The sequence below is a fragment of the Bison bison genome, unplaced genomic scaffold, assembly GCF_000754665.1.
Source record: "Bison bison bison isolate TAMUID 2011002044 unplaced genomic scaffold, Bison_UMD1.0 scf7180017864118, whole genome shotgun sequence".
In the NCBI taxonomy this organism is placed as follows: Eukaryota; Metazoa; Chordata; class Mammalia; order Artiodactyla; family Bovidae; genus Bison; species Bison bison.
The window spans coordinates 4657440-4673918 of NW_011494690.1; the positions used below are offsets into that span (position 1 = coordinate 4657440).

Genomic DNA, 16479 nt, shown 5'->3' on the forward strand with positions numbered 1-16479 from the left:
AGTGCTCCAGCTTTTGGTTTCCGTTTCATAGGATATCCATCTTCAGGGTGAATGTTTAATCCAGGGTCAGCTGCTTCCCAGCACACTCCTAGCTCTCAGACTCAGAAAAGGAAGGTTGATTTAGCACATGCCTCATCCAGACTGCAGTTGGAATGGATTCCAGAAGTGATTCAGGGAGGATCTGTGTGTCTGCTCTCCCCCAGCATGCATAGGATCAGATGTTAGGCATCTGAGGCATCAGGGAAACGCTTGTCTAGGACACCGTTTGGCTTCTCCAGCTACAGAAGCTACCCTCTGTGTTTCTCTACACTCTTTATGAGGAGCAGGGCAGGCCTGGTGGGTAAGGTGGTGCTGGATCCTGGGCCCTAGTAACCCATGGTGGGCATACTCTGCTCCTGTATGAGACACACACCCCATGTTAGACAGATAGGCCCACTGACTGCCCACAGTCCTGAGGTTTTCCCACCACAGAGCACATACCTCGGAGGCCTAGGTTGATGTATTTGCCGCCCCCTAGTGGGAACTTTGGCTGAGCCAACTTCTGCATGAAACCCCAGCACTGGTGCTGAGAGCTGACTTTCACCTGTGTTTCTGGCTGCTCCCTATACTGGATTTAGACTGAATTAGAATGCTTGGAGAAGGAAAATGGCAACCCACTCCAGTGTTCTTGCCTGGAGAATCCCAGGGACAGGGGAGCCTGGTGGGCTGCTGTCTATGGGGTCGCACAGAGTCAGACACTACTGAAGCAACTTAGCAGCAGCAGCAGCAGCAGAATGCTTCATAGGAGCAGGGGAAGACAATATGCGTTTTGCCCCATTGGTATCGCCTGGACTGAAGTATATTCTGCAGTGCCCTAAAGCGAAACTGAATTAGATGGCTGGTAACATTTTTAAGAGATAGGCAAGCAACTCCCCGAGCATAGGCAAAGCTCTGGAGCACACAATAGCCACTTTATTCTTTTCTTTAATAGTGAGCATTTGGTTATTTTCAGTGGTTTTGTGTGTAATCTTTATGTTAAGTTTCCTAGATTTGACTGCCATGTGGCAGAAATTTAAGCAGGAGCTTCTGCAGCCCTGCAGCTCAAAGCACCTTCTGCGGACCCGTGGACCAGCATCACTTGGGAGCTTATTGGAAGCACAGACTCTCAAGCCACTCCCCTGACACACTGAGTCGGAAACTGTATTTCAATAAAATCTTAAGTGATTTAAACGCACATCAAAGTTTGAGATGCTCTGCTCTGCAGGCCCTACAACAAAAGCAACCTGACTGATTTCCCAACCCCCCTGCACTTTGAGCAAATACAAGACTTCCTAGGATATTAGTCTATACTCTTATCAAATGTGGCCCTTTAGGCTGAGATTCACAACTTTTTCTAGAGATTAACATAATTAGAACCTGTAGATGATAATAAATCCAGTATTTGCATTTATGAAAAATATTAGTAAAGCAGGAAAATTAGAAAAGCTTTCCATCTTCCAATGTTTGTTCAATAAGTGAAAGTGAAAGTGAAGTCGCTCAGTTGTGTCTGACTCTTTGCGACCCCATGGACTGTATGTAGCCTACCAGACTCCTCCCTCCATGGGATTCTCCAGGCAAGAGTACTGGAGTGGGGTGCCATTTCCTTCTCTAGGGGATCTTCCCGACCCAGGGATTGAACCCGGGTCTCCTGAATTCCAGGCAGATGCTTTAACCTCTGAGCCACCAGGGAAGCCCAAGAAAATATAAATCTGTGTTGTGTGAGAGCCTTCATTTGCCTTTGTTACCAAGTCCAGGCTCAACCTGCTTGCCGCACAATAGGCCAATAATCAGGAGATGAGGTGTTGAGGCAAGAAATAGCAACTTTGTTTGGAAAGCCTGGCATCAGAGAAGATGGCAGACTAGAGTTTAGAGTACCATCTCATCAGGGTCTGGATGCCAGTTTCTTTTGTAGAACAGAGGGAGGGAGGGAGGAGGTGAGGAGGTAAAGTAAAAAGCCCATACATCTTGCAAAATATCTCCTGGTTTGGCCAGCACTGCGGAGAGGATGTGTCAATTTGCTTTTTCCTGCAGTCCTTCACAGGTGGGCAGGATCAGGGTATTTCTCTGTGCACTGAAATTTTACCATTCAGGCAGAGGGGCAGGATTCCCCAAGGCAGACCACTGTGTCTGCTTGTAGCTATAGACTGATTATAGTAACAAGAGCAAAGGAAACAAAGGTTCACAAAACAGGTCCAATGCAAAGTCAGATTTTGTTCTTGCCTCTTGCCTGTTGACACTGGATTCTACTCTCCTTGTAACTCAGTTCTCTCCTGCTGGTAGACATTGACGAGTGTCAGAACGGCCCAGTGTGCCAGCGAAACGCAGAGTGCATCAACACCGCGGGCAGCTACCGCTGTGATTGCAAACCCGGCTACCGATTCACCTCCACGGGGCAGTGCAATGGTAAGTCCCCACCTGCAGGCGCCTACCCGACGGGCCAGCCCCAACCAGCTGCAGATCCCTGGATTTCTTTGGGATGGTTAAGATTCAGACTTCTGTGTTCTAGTAACTAAACTGGGAAACAGGAAAATTGTTGAAATGCTTTAACATTTGGCTTTTTTCCTCTTTAGAGAGGTGATTTTTCCGAATTTGCCTCCCTGCTGCCCTGCTGCAAATACCCACTCCCACAAACGCACACAGACACACACACACACATACACACACTCCCTAACTGGGGCTATGTGCTATGGTTAGTCACTCAGTCACGTTCAACTCTTTGCCACCCCATGGACTGTAGCCCACTAGACTCCTCTGTCCATGGGCATTCTCCAGGCAAGAATACTGGATTGGGTTGCCATGCCCTCCTCCAGGGGAGCTTCCCAACCCAGGCATTGAACCCAGGTCTCCTGCATTGCAGGCAGATTCTTTACCATGAACCCAGGTCTCCTGCATTGCAGGCAGATTCTTTACCATCTGAGCCACCAGGGAAGCCCAAGAACACTGAGGTGGGTAGCCTATCCCTTCTCCAGGGGAACTTCCTGACCCAGGAATCGAACCAGGGTCTCCTGCATTGCAGGCAGATTCTTTACCAACTGAGCTACCAGGGAAGCCCCCCCTACCTGGTATTTAGGACCAAATACTTTTTTTTCCTTTTACCTACTCCCCCTTGAGTGGGTGAGGTTTTCACCATCCTAGCCACATATACCAACTCTAGACAGCAAAGCTCTCCTGAGCTGGGCTGGGTTAACCTTCACAAACCAAGCAAAAGAACCAACAGTATTATCTTTTTTCCTTAGCATCTTATAGAACTGAGGGCAGCAAACTGTAACAGCGTTTTATTTGCGATGTCACCTACAGTAAAATGAGAAACTATTAGAGGTTAAATTTCTTCGGTGTTCACCTTTGTCAGGGACATGGTAGAAATGAGAAGGATGAGTATGTCACCAGGTTACAGTGACAGTGAAGTTATCCCTGGTGGCTCAGCAGTAAAGAACCCGCCTGCCAGGGCAGGAGATATGGGTTTCATCCCTGAGTGTCAGGAAGATTCCCTGGAGGAGGAAATGGCAACCCACTGCAGCATTCTTGCCTGGGAAATCCCATGGACAGAGGACCCTGGTGGGCTACAATTCATGGGGTCACAAGGAGTGGGACACAACTTATCAACTAAACAACAACAGAAAAAGTTGTTAAACATCTGATGGTATTTTGTAGCCAGTGGTATCAAAATGAAAACACTGGTGTTTCAACCCAGCAGCAAAGTAACACCTCAGAATGATTTTCATGTGAGTTTTTCAGTAATTATAAACCATTATATATTTAGCAAAGAGGTCAGGAACAACCTGTTGTTTTGCCTCTAGTCCATTTTACAAGGAGTTTCCTGGATAGTTTATGCATTTGTGAATCAAACAACACCAAGGAACATGGTCAGATTTTCCATGGATTTCCTTGTGCACCAGTGATTAAGTGATAGGAAGTACACTGCTCTCCGTAGGGCATTTTGCATTGTTTTATGAGACTTTGGTGGGAAGAGGGTGTTAATACCAGAACAAAAACTCACTTTGAGAATCAAGACTTGTTTTGGGGCTTTAAAGGAACATGTGCAAGTGTTTAGCTTTTTGTCAACAGAACACTTGTAATCCACATATTAACAACAACAACAAAAAAAACAGGACAGGAAAAGTGAGGACGTCTCTGATAGGAGTCACAATACCCTCATGAAATTTGGCATTCATACCACTTCCCTGCATTTTGCTCTTAATTTGCATTTATTTGGGACTGGGTGAAATAACTCCAATCAAAATAAGGAGTTGCTGATAATATGGAACGTGTAGTTTCACACCATTTCACGTGAGGCGAGATGTGGGAAGAACTATTGTAAACGTCAAGACGAGATATCCAACCAGGGCTTGGCTGGGGCTTACGTCCTGTCAAATCTTTTTTGTAGAGTACTAACATATAAATACTCTGGATAAAGCTCATCCAGCGTTAATCAGCAGTAAGCATCGTGAGGGAGTACTGTTTGTAGCCCAAGCTTTGTTTCCCTCATTCAATGAAATTCTTACAAGAAAGGGAATGTACTTGAGTTTGAGTTTTGCAGTTGTTCAGCCTCTAGGGCTGAAGACTTCACTCTGGAAATGTCTTCACTTACGTCCTACTTTTGTTTTTTATAATTATCACTTTTTAATCTTTTTTTTAATCTTACTGACCACATCATGCAACATGTGGAATCTGTTTCCCAGCCAGGGATCAAACCCATGGCCTCTGCAGTGGAAACACAGAGTCTTAACCACTGGACCTCCAGGGAGGGCCCATATCTTACTTATAAAATCTCTTAAAATGTCTTTAAATACTATTCTATACATGGCATTTTTCAGATGTATTGTAAAATATTCCTTTCTTCCTGTGTTTAAGATGAAAAGAACTAAAATTTCCGTATCATAGTAAGATTTTTATTTGAACTTTTAAGTACATCATTTCACCAGCTGGCCATAATACCCATGTTTCTGAGACCTGAGAGAACAGGTAGGTGTCTAAGCCAAGGTTGCTAGTCTGACCTCAGGAGCTGAGTAGTGAGAGCAGAGGCAGCCACTCCTGAAATGCCTTGTCCAACTAAAAACATACTCTTCCCAGCTATTTCCTTATGATTTCCTCTCTCTCTGCTGACTATGTGGGTGTTTTCCCCCAATACTCTGTTTAAATCTCCTATCTCAACCTCATACTCTTCTGGGACTTTAAATCCTGATGTTTGTAGAAACCTCAAGACAAAGTGAACTTCATAATCAAGTTCTCTACAATTGTAACTCTCTATTTCGCCAACAGAACTGCAAAGTAATCCATGTTTCATTAAAAAAAAAAAATTCATCATGAAATAGGCAGTGTAGGAAAGAAAATTCCTAATTGAGGATCCCTTTCTAGTAAGATTCTTAATGCTCTCCATTCCCTCTGGGCCCCAGAGATGAGACAGACCAGATCCTTGCATTCACCCAGACTCAGTATTACCTGAGGGTGCCCATAGTCTAGGCTGACTATAATAAGCCCCCGAGACACCGTTCCTCAAAATCAACTCTCTTCACTGAGCTTGGTAGTGGAAATCAGTGTCCTCTGCCTATCCCAGGGAGCAGTTTGCTCATTTGAAATTCATTTTTATCCAAAATGTGAATAATTATCATCTGTTCTTCTCTGGAAGCTCAGATGGTTAAGACTCTGCCTACGATGCAGGAGACCTGGGTTTGATCCCTGGGTCAGAAAGATCCCTTGGAGAAGGAAATGGCTACCCACTCCAGTATTCTTGCCTGGAGAATTCCATGGACAGAGGAGCCAGGCAGGCTACAGTCCATAGGATTGTAAAGAGTTGGACACGACTGAAGCAACTTAGCACACACATCATCTGTTCACTAGCATTTCTGCAGACTAGCTGTAGCTCCTAAGATGCTCTACCCTAGTCTCCCCTTTTCATGATACACCCACCCCCGACCTGAGATCTAAAGGACATGGTGATTCGTCGACTCTAGATGTTTTGTGTACTTGGAAGGAAGTAGTTGTATAAATGGCAGCCTGAGCACATGAAATGGGTGAAGTATATTCTGTCCTGGCGTGGGCACAAGTGTCCTGGGCAGCAAAAGGTGCCCATTCCCTGTTTTTGTCTTCTCAGTAGCCAGGGCGGGCAAACAGCAAGCTTGAATTATTCAGCTGAGAGCGGGGTACCAAGCTGCTCTCTGGCATCTGCACCCACAGCAGCATTCTGCCTTTTGCTTTCTTTTGTGACAATAGGAAAATCAGTGCTCCTCAAGTTACATTTTCCCTAAACATGGGATCTTGAGAGCTTTAAAAAATTAGAGACATAAGTGGGCATGCAATTATGTCATTTGTGAATTCATGCAACAAGTTTGGCTTCTGAGATAATTAGATTTCAGGAGAGCAAGAAGTATTAACTTGACAATAAATGTAACTTAGAGCCCAGTGAGTGGCAGAAGCAAGATGAGAGGGCTTCCTTTTGAAAGAATAGATTTAAAAAAAAAAAAAGAAAGAAAGAAAGAAACATCATTAGGATTGTCAGGTGCTGAAAGGAGTCCTATGTAGACAGGAAGCCTTGGTTAAGATGGAACAAAAGGTTATAGGAGTAAGACAAAATAATGGGGTGAAACTGGAGCAAGGGACCGTGCAGGCTGTCCATCATGAAAACCTAGCTTAGCAATGGGATTTGTTTAAATTTCCAGAGGAAGCCATGCAGCTTCCATGATTTGAGACACCAAATCTTGACTAGACAAAATACTTCAATTAATTCCATAGTCTAGGATTCTGTGTAGGCAGATAATCAAATGGATTATCTCCCAGCTTGCATGTCTGTTCTCTGTTCTATATCTAAGTTTTCTCATCTTTCAGAAGATTTTTTGGATACTGCCCCTGTTTTTCATTGCCTGTGTATTGTTAATATGCTCTGAATGTGCCTAGTAAATGAGAGTAAGTTTTAACCAATTTTGAGTCAAAAATAAATATTGAATATAATGTCAGCATCAGTTTCACTGGCTTAGTTTAGAACTAGGATTAAACCTGAGGCCAATACCTAGAAGTAAGTTATTTGATTTGAAAAAGAAAAAATGATTTGATTTGGCCTTCCAAGTTTCCACTTAAGATGCTTTTTATTTACAGATCGCAATGAATGTCAAGAAATCCCCAATATATGCAGCCATGGACAGTGTATTGACACAGTTGGAAGCTTTTATTGCCTTTGCCACACTGGTTTTAAAACAAACGCTGATCAAACCATGTGTTTGGGTGAGTATGTGGCTATCATTTCATTTTTTCATATCCTATTGAAAAATTCATGTGCATCTGAATATATATAAAAGCTAACACTAATTGTTTTGCTATTTATAAAATACAGAAGCAGGTGTGTAGCATTAATATCCTTTGATATTTAATCTTTGGGAATCTGAACATCATAAACCTCTTTCTTGATATTCATTTGGCTGTCAGTTCAGAAAAACTTTTATAAAGGGATAAATTGAGAAAGATATTAAGACAAAAATTACTTTTATTAATGGTAATAGCCTACTGTTCCTTTATAATATTTATCTGAATTTGCCTCATTGGAACAGAGTGCAGCTTTTGAGTGGTTGAGTATGAGCATTTTTTGAGAAGTGTCTGTATATATATAACTGTTACATATATATAAGGATATAGCAGGTCCTTAAAGGCAAATTTACAGATCATTTTCCTAGGGGAAAAGAGCTCAAGATTTTAAATCTCTTCCTTAGTTTTAGCACTGAATCAGAATGTTGATTTAGACTAAACTTCAAATATGTAATCAATCAATTTCTCTCCTTCCCTCCTTTTTCTATTTTAAAGCAACATCCATTAAGTCTTTTGGGGACTACATGAATATAAATCAGGAAAAAGAACAGTCAATAACATTTAAAGTGCTTGCCTTTGGATGTAATTGGATTCATCCATTAGGGAACATTCTCATAAAGTTTTGTCATCTTCAGAGCAGATAACAAGTTTTAAGTTAAAGATTATAATCAGCCCCACTAATCACTGGAGAGATAACCCGGTGTATTCATGAAGCCCTGTCCAACTTTCATTCTCCCTCTCCCATCTGAGTTATCTGTAATCCCCACCAAAGAACCTGCCCAACCAAAGAAATTCACTTGCTTGGCTAAAAATGAATCAAGGCAGAAGTTCTTGATTGCTGGAAGGGTGACTCATTTGGATTCAGTCTTCAGACACACACGTTGGAGTCACATTCTGCTTAGCTATAGCATCCTGATTTAAGATCATACATAATTCATCTTTACATCCAAAGTCTGAAGGCAAAGGAAATCCTAACTCTAAACACTACATTTTACTAACCTGAGGTGTTACCTTCCACTCCTTCCCCATCCCTTTGTCCTGGCCCTCCACATTCTGCCTGTGGATATCGCAAACCGGGAATATCAATCGTTTTCATTTTAATTTCTTATGTCCTCCTTAGTAAAATATACTCCTACTAGAAAGATGATAACTGCTGTCACAAGATGCAAAGACATCATAAGACACCAAAATAGCTTTACAGGATAGTCAAAGTGAAAAGTTGTAGACCAACCAAAAGACAGCTCATACTGCTAGAGAAGAGCCAAATTGAGTGCCATCACGTTGAGATAATTTAGAAGAGAGATAAGTCACCATTTCTTGGGAGTGGTCGTGGGTTTTTAGGGGCAGACTGGGAAAAAGAAACAGATGTCTTCCAGGTGAGTTAGAAAGCTAATTTATTTTGTTGCTGATTTTGGGGTAATATCAGGTGACTCACTGCTTTTTGGTAAACTGGAGTGAGAATCTTAAAGGCTGAAGTTCGCCAGAGGTGGCAGCAAATCAAGACCCAGATGCGCACAGAAGTTTCCATTTCCAAGTGAAAATATTTGAGAAAAAGTGGCAAGGGTGGAGAATTCTAGAAGTAAATAGAATAAAATAGTTCTTGTCCAGTTCTCATGTCCTTAGCTTGCCTCCTTTCACATGCCAACCAAGGAAAGGATTTTCTCCCAAGGCTTAGAACCTCGCCTTTTGCTAGTTTCTCGCAGGGAGCTGCCACTGTGGGAACTCACACTGACGTCAGATCTAGATGTTCTCAGTGGATGCGCAATGCTTTGTGAACTCTAAAATGCCTTTCAACCCCAGGTGACCATATTCCCCCTTCTTCTGTTCGTAATCATGTTTTTCCTTTGTTCTTTTCCTTTCTCCTTTTCCTTCATTCCTGCTAGACATAAATGAGTGTGAAAGAGATGCCTGTGGGAATGGCACTTGCCGCAACACGATTGGTTCCTTCAACTGCCGCTGCAATCACGGTTTCATCCTTTCCCACAACAATGACTGCATAGGTACGTGTGCAAGACAGCCAACCACCAGGGGAAGGCAGTGTCATGTGTGTCTCTGTAATTAGCATCATCTCCAGCGTGCCGGCTATTGTTTTTAATATATACCAATTTAGTTGTGACAGTCGGTTAAGAGTTATATGCTAATTAAGTAACTAACAATCAGTGAGATGCTAATTAGGTGTCAAATACAGTTAGGACATCTATGCCTTTTATTAAAATACTCATTAGCAACTATAATTTTTATGGCTACTATGATACAAATTAATTAAATTCATTTCAAAGTAAATTCAATATGTTTTAAAACATATAAAAACGATCCTTTGTAAAGAAATCACATAATTCGGGAGCAGTGTGGACCTACTTGTCTAGGTGTTTCACTGTAGCCTCTCTTCAAAGAAGTAAATTATTGAAGCTATAAAATTCTTCCTATAAAATATGCTATACTATTCACAAGCAAGGGTGAGGAACCAAATTTTGTATTGTGCAAGAGGCCACTTTTACATACTTCTGATTACAAGAATTGTTAATAATACTCTCAGATGTACTGTGTATTAGTAATTCAGTTTTAACCTTTAAAAATGAAACCTAAAGTATGATCAAAGTGAAACTCAGATAAAAATCCTAACATAAATTATCAATCGAATTAGTAGAATTATTTCATCTTTAAAGTTCTGATAGGTAAATAAAGCCAGGTTTGTTGTTATAAACTAACCAGAAAGGAATTTCTTAAGTTTGTCTGAGCCAGCAAAGGCCACTGAAATTCAGAATAAGCATTTTTTCCCTTTAAAGGTTTTGGTCATTGATGGGATTATGACATTTTTCTTTGGAATATATCAAAGGATGTTTTTCTTGGCAGATGTTGATGAATGTGCAACTGGAAATGGGAACCTTTGCAGAAATGGCCAATGTATCAATACAGTGGGGTCCTTCCAGTGTCAGTGCAATGAAGGCTATGAGGTGGCTCCAGATGGGAGAACCTGTGTGGGTGAGTGCTGCCGCAGAAAGGCCCTAAGGCCACGCCAGGAATCACGCAATCTGTATCACAATTCTTCCTTCAGAAGCCTGGAGGAAAAAGATCAGAATAGAATTACCCTGATCCTGCCTGTAGGTGTATATGGTATATGTAGCACTCTTCCCCTTTAAGTTTCTGTACTTGCAGAAAACAGTTACAATATTACAACATTCAGTGTGACAGCTGAATTATCCTATATACAATTGTAATTCCCTTTCTTTTTTTCTTCCACATAGCTTTGTAGTAAGCTCTTCTATAAGCTGCTAGGTGCCCTCAAAAATCTTCATAGCCATTCACTTTTATTACAAGATATTTTTTTTCCTTTTTTTTTTTTAAATTTTATTTTTAAACTTTACATAATTGTATTAGTTTTGCCAAATATCAAAATGAATCCGCCACAGGTATACATGTGAATGCTGTACTTTTCTGCAAATATTTAATTTTCTGTAGATAAAATAAAGTATGGCTGTTACTTAGCTCACTTCCAAAAGCTGATAAAGCTGATTTTTATTGAGGTGTTAATTTTTATTCATGGTGGAGTTTTGGGGCTTTAGATTTATGTATTAGATTTGATTCCAGTGTCTTTGGATTTTAATTGCTTGATGGAAATCATGCCAGTGGGAAACTCTTTCTTCTTTTTCCCTTTGCAGATATCAATGAATGTCTCCTAGATCCCAGAAAATGTGCCCCAGGCACCTGTCAAAACTTGGATGGGTCCTACAGATGTATCTGTCCACCTGGATACAGTCTCCAGAATGACAAGTGTGAAGGTAAGAGGGCTATCAGTAGTTGGAAATGAGCAGTATTGGTTACCTCATTGACATTATCAGAGTCAAATTTTTGAGATGGTGTGATGGTGTCTTCATTTTGCAATACTTTATCAGACAAATCCAAGGGTAGGGTGTGACTTATGGGCTCACAATTAGATGAGGAGACAAGAACATCTAGTTCTCAGGCTAATCTCTGATGAAGCTGTTTTGCTCTGTGTACTTGGGTGGTTGCATGACCCTGACCCTTTTCCAATGTGTTTTTATGCAGCTTATAAAAAGTCCTGAACTACCTATTTTTAAGTGCCAGTGGGCTGCAATTAAAAATAGCTTCCTGATTCCAGTTAAAATCTTCAAGTGATCACATTCAAGGTTGGATGAATGTGGCTATGTAATTTGTCATTGTTGTTTCAACTTGTAGAGTGGTAGAAATGCATAACTACAAATAAATTCTCAGCAAATTTTATAGTACTGCATTCCTCAATACATGTATCATTATGTTAAATGAAAGTCATTAACTGTCATAAATTCATAAATAAGTAGGATGAAAAGGACTTTTAAGAGGTCACCTAGTCCATGCTCCCACCTTTCAACAAGTCTGTGTCTAATCCCTAATGAGTAAGAATTGTCCACTTTTAATATCATCAATGAGAAATGTTTATTATATATCTAATTTAAATCTCAGTCAAGGGATAATATTCTAAGTGAAAACATCAAAATTAGACCTAAATACAAATTACTGTGTCATTTTACTTCTATTAGAGGTCAGCATTATTCCATGATTAATGCAAAATTACCCCTAAATGAACAGAATGAAAATATATAGAAAAAATGATTTTCAGAATAGTCAATACATGTGTTCATTCTAAATCTTTGTCCCTACCCTTATGAAGCTGGCACCTACAGTTTGATTTCTACCATAGGAGAATCATAACAACAAAAACAAGAAAAAAAAGGAAACATCTGAGCATTTTTACAAAAGTTGACTTTTAAGAAAAGATTGGATGTGGGGGTGGAGGGAGTATAGGGATGGAGTAATTCAGCAGCAGCAGCTTTGTTAGTTCACATTTGTTCAGATTTGTTAGTTAATAAACCAAAGGAAGCATGATGCAGTTATAAATGTGACATAACATGAAATAATGAAGAGGCTGGTTTTACATTGTACAGAAAGATAATCACTTTGCACTGCACATTTCTATAATATCTATTGTGTGGTGTTTACAAAACTAAGTCAAGATAAAAAAGTTAATTTCATAACTGCCCTTTACTTGGACCTCATGGGAATAAAGCTGTGTAATACAAATACATTTTGGTGTGGGAAGAACTTGTACAAACCTGAAGATAAAGAGTCCCAAGATATGAGAGAATCTCTCTTGTTGGAAAAAAATATTTCCATTAAAATAGCGTGGCTGAGACTTAAGACTTACCTCTTTTTCACTACAAATTCCTGCTGAAAGTCAGGGGAAAAGATGGGTAAGCCTCTTGGAAAGAGTGGTCATACTTTTTCCATAAGTAGGTTTATCATATACTTGGCTCACCAAATGAAGACAATTTTGACCTACACTCACTATTCATGAGTGCAGGTCAACAAGCATAAACTAGGACTCTGCCAGGCAAACTAGGACATACTCAAGCCATTCAGGATGCAGACCATCCTTAATTACCCCTTTACAGTAGATAAGGTATCCTAATATGCTCAAGGAAACCTGCCACAATTACGTGTGTCAAATTCCTATTATCTAGACGATAAAAGAAAAACTATAGTCTTTACATGGAAGATATCTTTGTTTCTTCAGAAAAATTAAACTGCAAATGAGAGACAGGAGCCTCATTTCCTGTGATGTCTTTAGTTTGTATTGCATTAGGATTTTTTTCACAAGTATTAGCGTCCTTGTAAAAGTCACAGTTTTAGGTTGATAGCATAGGATACTGGGGAAAACACTGTGGATGGGTGGAGAGGAACAAATTTGTTTCAAAGGCCTAGATCTCTCGCTGAGTAACTCATTGTTAAAATAATTTGAATTTCAGAGCATCTGCTTACTTTTTAGTGAAGTCAGACTCTAGAGTTTCTTGTTCCTTCCCAGTTGAGGGTAGTACGAAATTACCGCAACTTTTCTAATTATCTAATAAACTCAATCTAGGTAAAAGATGTTTCTCACTGCATTCCAAAGAAGGCACTTGCAGAGCCCATTTTTATGATAAGAACCAGCAAAACTAGTTTTTTAAAAGTCATCACAGCCTAAAGTCTACTCCAGCATTATAAGGAAGAATCTTCATTATTGGAAGACATTTGAAACTCAGTTAGGCTTTTTCCTTTCACATTGTGCATTTATCAGCTGACAGTATCTCCATTGTGTTTTGACTTTGTTTGACATGTGGACTTTTTTTTAGATATTGATGAATGTGTTGAAGAGCCAGAAATCTGTGCCTTGGGCACGTGCAGTAACACTGAAGGCAGCTTCAAATGTCTGTGTCCAGACGGGTTCTCCTTGTCCTCCACTGGAAGAAGGTGCCAAGGTAAGTGCTTTTGACTTTTGGCTTTAGACTTTCATTACTTTGTGTTTATTTGTTGTGGTTTTATTTTTTTTAAACATGGCAAAGCTTTGATTCTCTGTAAAAGAGAAGATGGAGTGTTTTCATTCACCCAGAGGTCTAATGATTACCATATGTCAGAAAGTTCATTTTTACTTTTGAGGTTAAAAACTCATCCATCATGTTACAGTTGCTTGTACAACAACTGTCCTGGCACTTTAAACCTGCCTCTCCCCCTGAGAACACAGACGCTGACAGGTCAGTCAGCAGGGGATCAGCTATGAGCCACTGAACATGGGAAAGCCTGGGGGAAGTTCAGTTACAAGTTCTCTGCCTCAGAAGAGGTAACCTGTGTAAGTGTGGGCCAAAACCTAGACTTTCAGACAGAAAATGCAGATTAACTCATGTGCTCCCAGGATATAGTGCCCATTTCTTACATCACGAGTTTTCTAAGAAAACAGAAAAATAAATGTGAACTGACCAGGATTCTTGCTGGCCCATAGTCTGTTTTCAGGAATAACACTTGTGAACTTCAGAAAAAGTCAAAAGGGGAGCCTGAACTTAGGCATGACAGAGTTTATTATGTCTCAGAAAACTACTTAGATTTTACTAAAGAAGGCAATTGTATATGTCTGTCTACTTATACACACTAATTTAATGAATTCAGGACCAAAAAAAAAAAAAAAATCACATTCAAACACACATATCTCCCCCACAACCCCTACCCCATTCCATTGGGGTTTTTTGTTTGTTTGTTTTATTGTTCAGGATTTTTTCTTAGTTGTTTTGTTTTGTTTTTTTTTTTACTTCCATATTACCAAATAAAAGGCAATGGATGTTATTTAAGATTCCAAAAATTGGACTTTAGGGATCTCAGCCTTGTCATTTATAGCCTAGGGCAAGTCATTTAATCTTTTGGAAGCTCAATTTTCTTCTTTTTAAACAATAAGAATACCTGCCCAAACAGTCTTCTTGAATACATGACAAACCTTTTTCACTTCTGAGTCTTTCATAGACTCTTATTATTGTTATTTGGGTTAACCTTTTACTTTTCAACTGGTCATCTTGTCATGTAATATTTAGGGATGTGAAGGGGGAGCATTGAGAATTCTCTGTTGGTTTGATCTTGTAGGTAGCTATCAGAGCCCCATGTGGATTTCTGGGTTGTGGGTGGGGCCGTGCTTGATGCAAGCAGATAATCTGTCTGTTTGGTGCAGACCAGCCAGATAAATTCTAGCTCTTGCTCCTTTGTTTTTGTGTGCCTTTGGCTTGGCCGGAGTTTGGAAGGAAAGTAGTGAGAAACCAGGTGTGAATCTGCCGATGTGGCAGGCCAGAGGAAATTCAGAGGCTATTAATTCAATTTGCACTGGCCTGTCACTGAGCAAGCTAACGCTGCAGGAAGACTCAGCCCAGCTGTGAGCAGCCCTGCCACAAGCTCAGCTCCAAGAGGCAGAGCCAGGACTGAGGAATGCGAGCAGGGAAAGTGACTTTTGTAGCTCTGATGAAATTTCAAAGGTCATTAAGGGTGCTTCACAGATGGACTGGTAAACAGGCATCCAAGCAAGCCCTCGTTAAAAGGATGCGGGCGCACACAAACTCTTTCCCAGTGCATGGCACCTTTGATTAAAACACCAATTCTAGACAGTGACCACAAAGCCAATATAAATCTCCCACAGGACACAGATTTTGCTAGAGCCAGGGAATTAAGAGCTGTGTTTTTATTATAAGATGGCAAATTAGGAGTCAAGCTTCTAGTGCCCATAAAATTAGAAAATCCCATAGAAGAGAACCATGGATAATGTTTCTGAAGGAACAAATGGGACCTAGGGCTCAGGTGAACAGCCTCTGGCCCCTGAAGCCACAGAGGTCAGTGAGTCACTCCCACTACGAAGTTCACTGGAGACAGATTGTCACTTTGGCTCGCTCTAAACTTCATACCTAGATGTTTTTCTGGGGTGAGGTGATACAGTGGTGCTGGGGAGGTGGGCTGGAGTATGGAACAGGGCCAGTAATAAAAGGAAAAGAGAATGAGAACATAACAGAGCAATATTACAACATGCATGTATCCAGGTTTAAAAGATACATTTCAAGCTGGAAGACAGAGGAAAGAATTGAGTTTTGATATGCTTGTTGAGATTTTTTTTGAGTAGTCATTAAATTATATCTTAAGATAGTTATAGGCATAAATGATAAAAATAGGACCAGTAAAAACAAAATGCTGTCTGTGACAATGGACTTGAGGAGTAAAGCAAATTCTGGGAGGAACATGAGGAAGCCATGAGACATGCCTGCAATTCAGAGACATATTTTCCATGCCGGGTGTCAGCAGTAATAAACCTAATATTTTGATTTCTGGAAAAAAAAAAAAGCAAATTAAAAAGTGTCCTTTAAAAAACTACAGTTTGTAGTCTTGAAGCTTCTTGACAGAGACAACATTTGAATAGAGGAGGTGTTGCAGGACAATGATCAGCTGTTATTGCTCTTCACCTTCAGAAGAGTAGTTTGCGAAAAGGTGACTATTAGGTCCCCACCCATAACAAATGTGAAAATGCAGTAGACCCCAGAGAGATCATTTATCTGAAGAGTTGGTAGCCATGATGAGTTCAACAAGTTCATTGCAAAGGCCAACTGAATTTGACTTATTGGAGCCTGGTAAATATGGTTGGCTGATACTTTTACTTTAATTCATGAAAATTTTCCTGCTGTGATCTTTTGCAACTCAGTTATTCTCACCTTGTCTCATTAAGATGGTAAAATTGTCTTAACTGAAATTATAAATGGCTCTAATAATTTGCTACCTGGACTTGAAAACATTGACAGGAGAGAGCAGACCCAGTCATTCATAAAGAAAGGGGTATTG

At 40.3% G+C, this 16479-nt stretch overlaps 1 protein-coding gene across 1 annotated transcript in view; it reads left to right on the top strand.

Moving 5' to 3' along the window:
- FBN1 (fibrillin 1) overlaps positions 1 to 16479 on the top strand; it is a 268138-nt gene that overhangs the window by 210909 nt on the left and 40750 nt on the right. Inside the window, exons 46-51 of the mRNA XM_010839558.1 lie at positions 2299 to 2421; positions 7108 to 7233; positions 9195 to 9311; positions 10165 to 10293; positions 10971 to 11090; positions 13479 to 13604. Of these exons, the coding sequence (XP_010837860.1) occupies positions 2299 to 2421; positions 7108 to 7233; positions 9195 to 9311; positions 10165 to 10293; positions 10971 to 11090; positions 13479 to 13604 (741 nt within the window). The remainder of the gene's footprint in view (positions 1 to 2298; positions 2422 to 7107; positions 7234 to 9194; positions 9312 to 10164; positions 10294 to 10970; positions 11091 to 13478; positions 13605 to 16479) is intronic.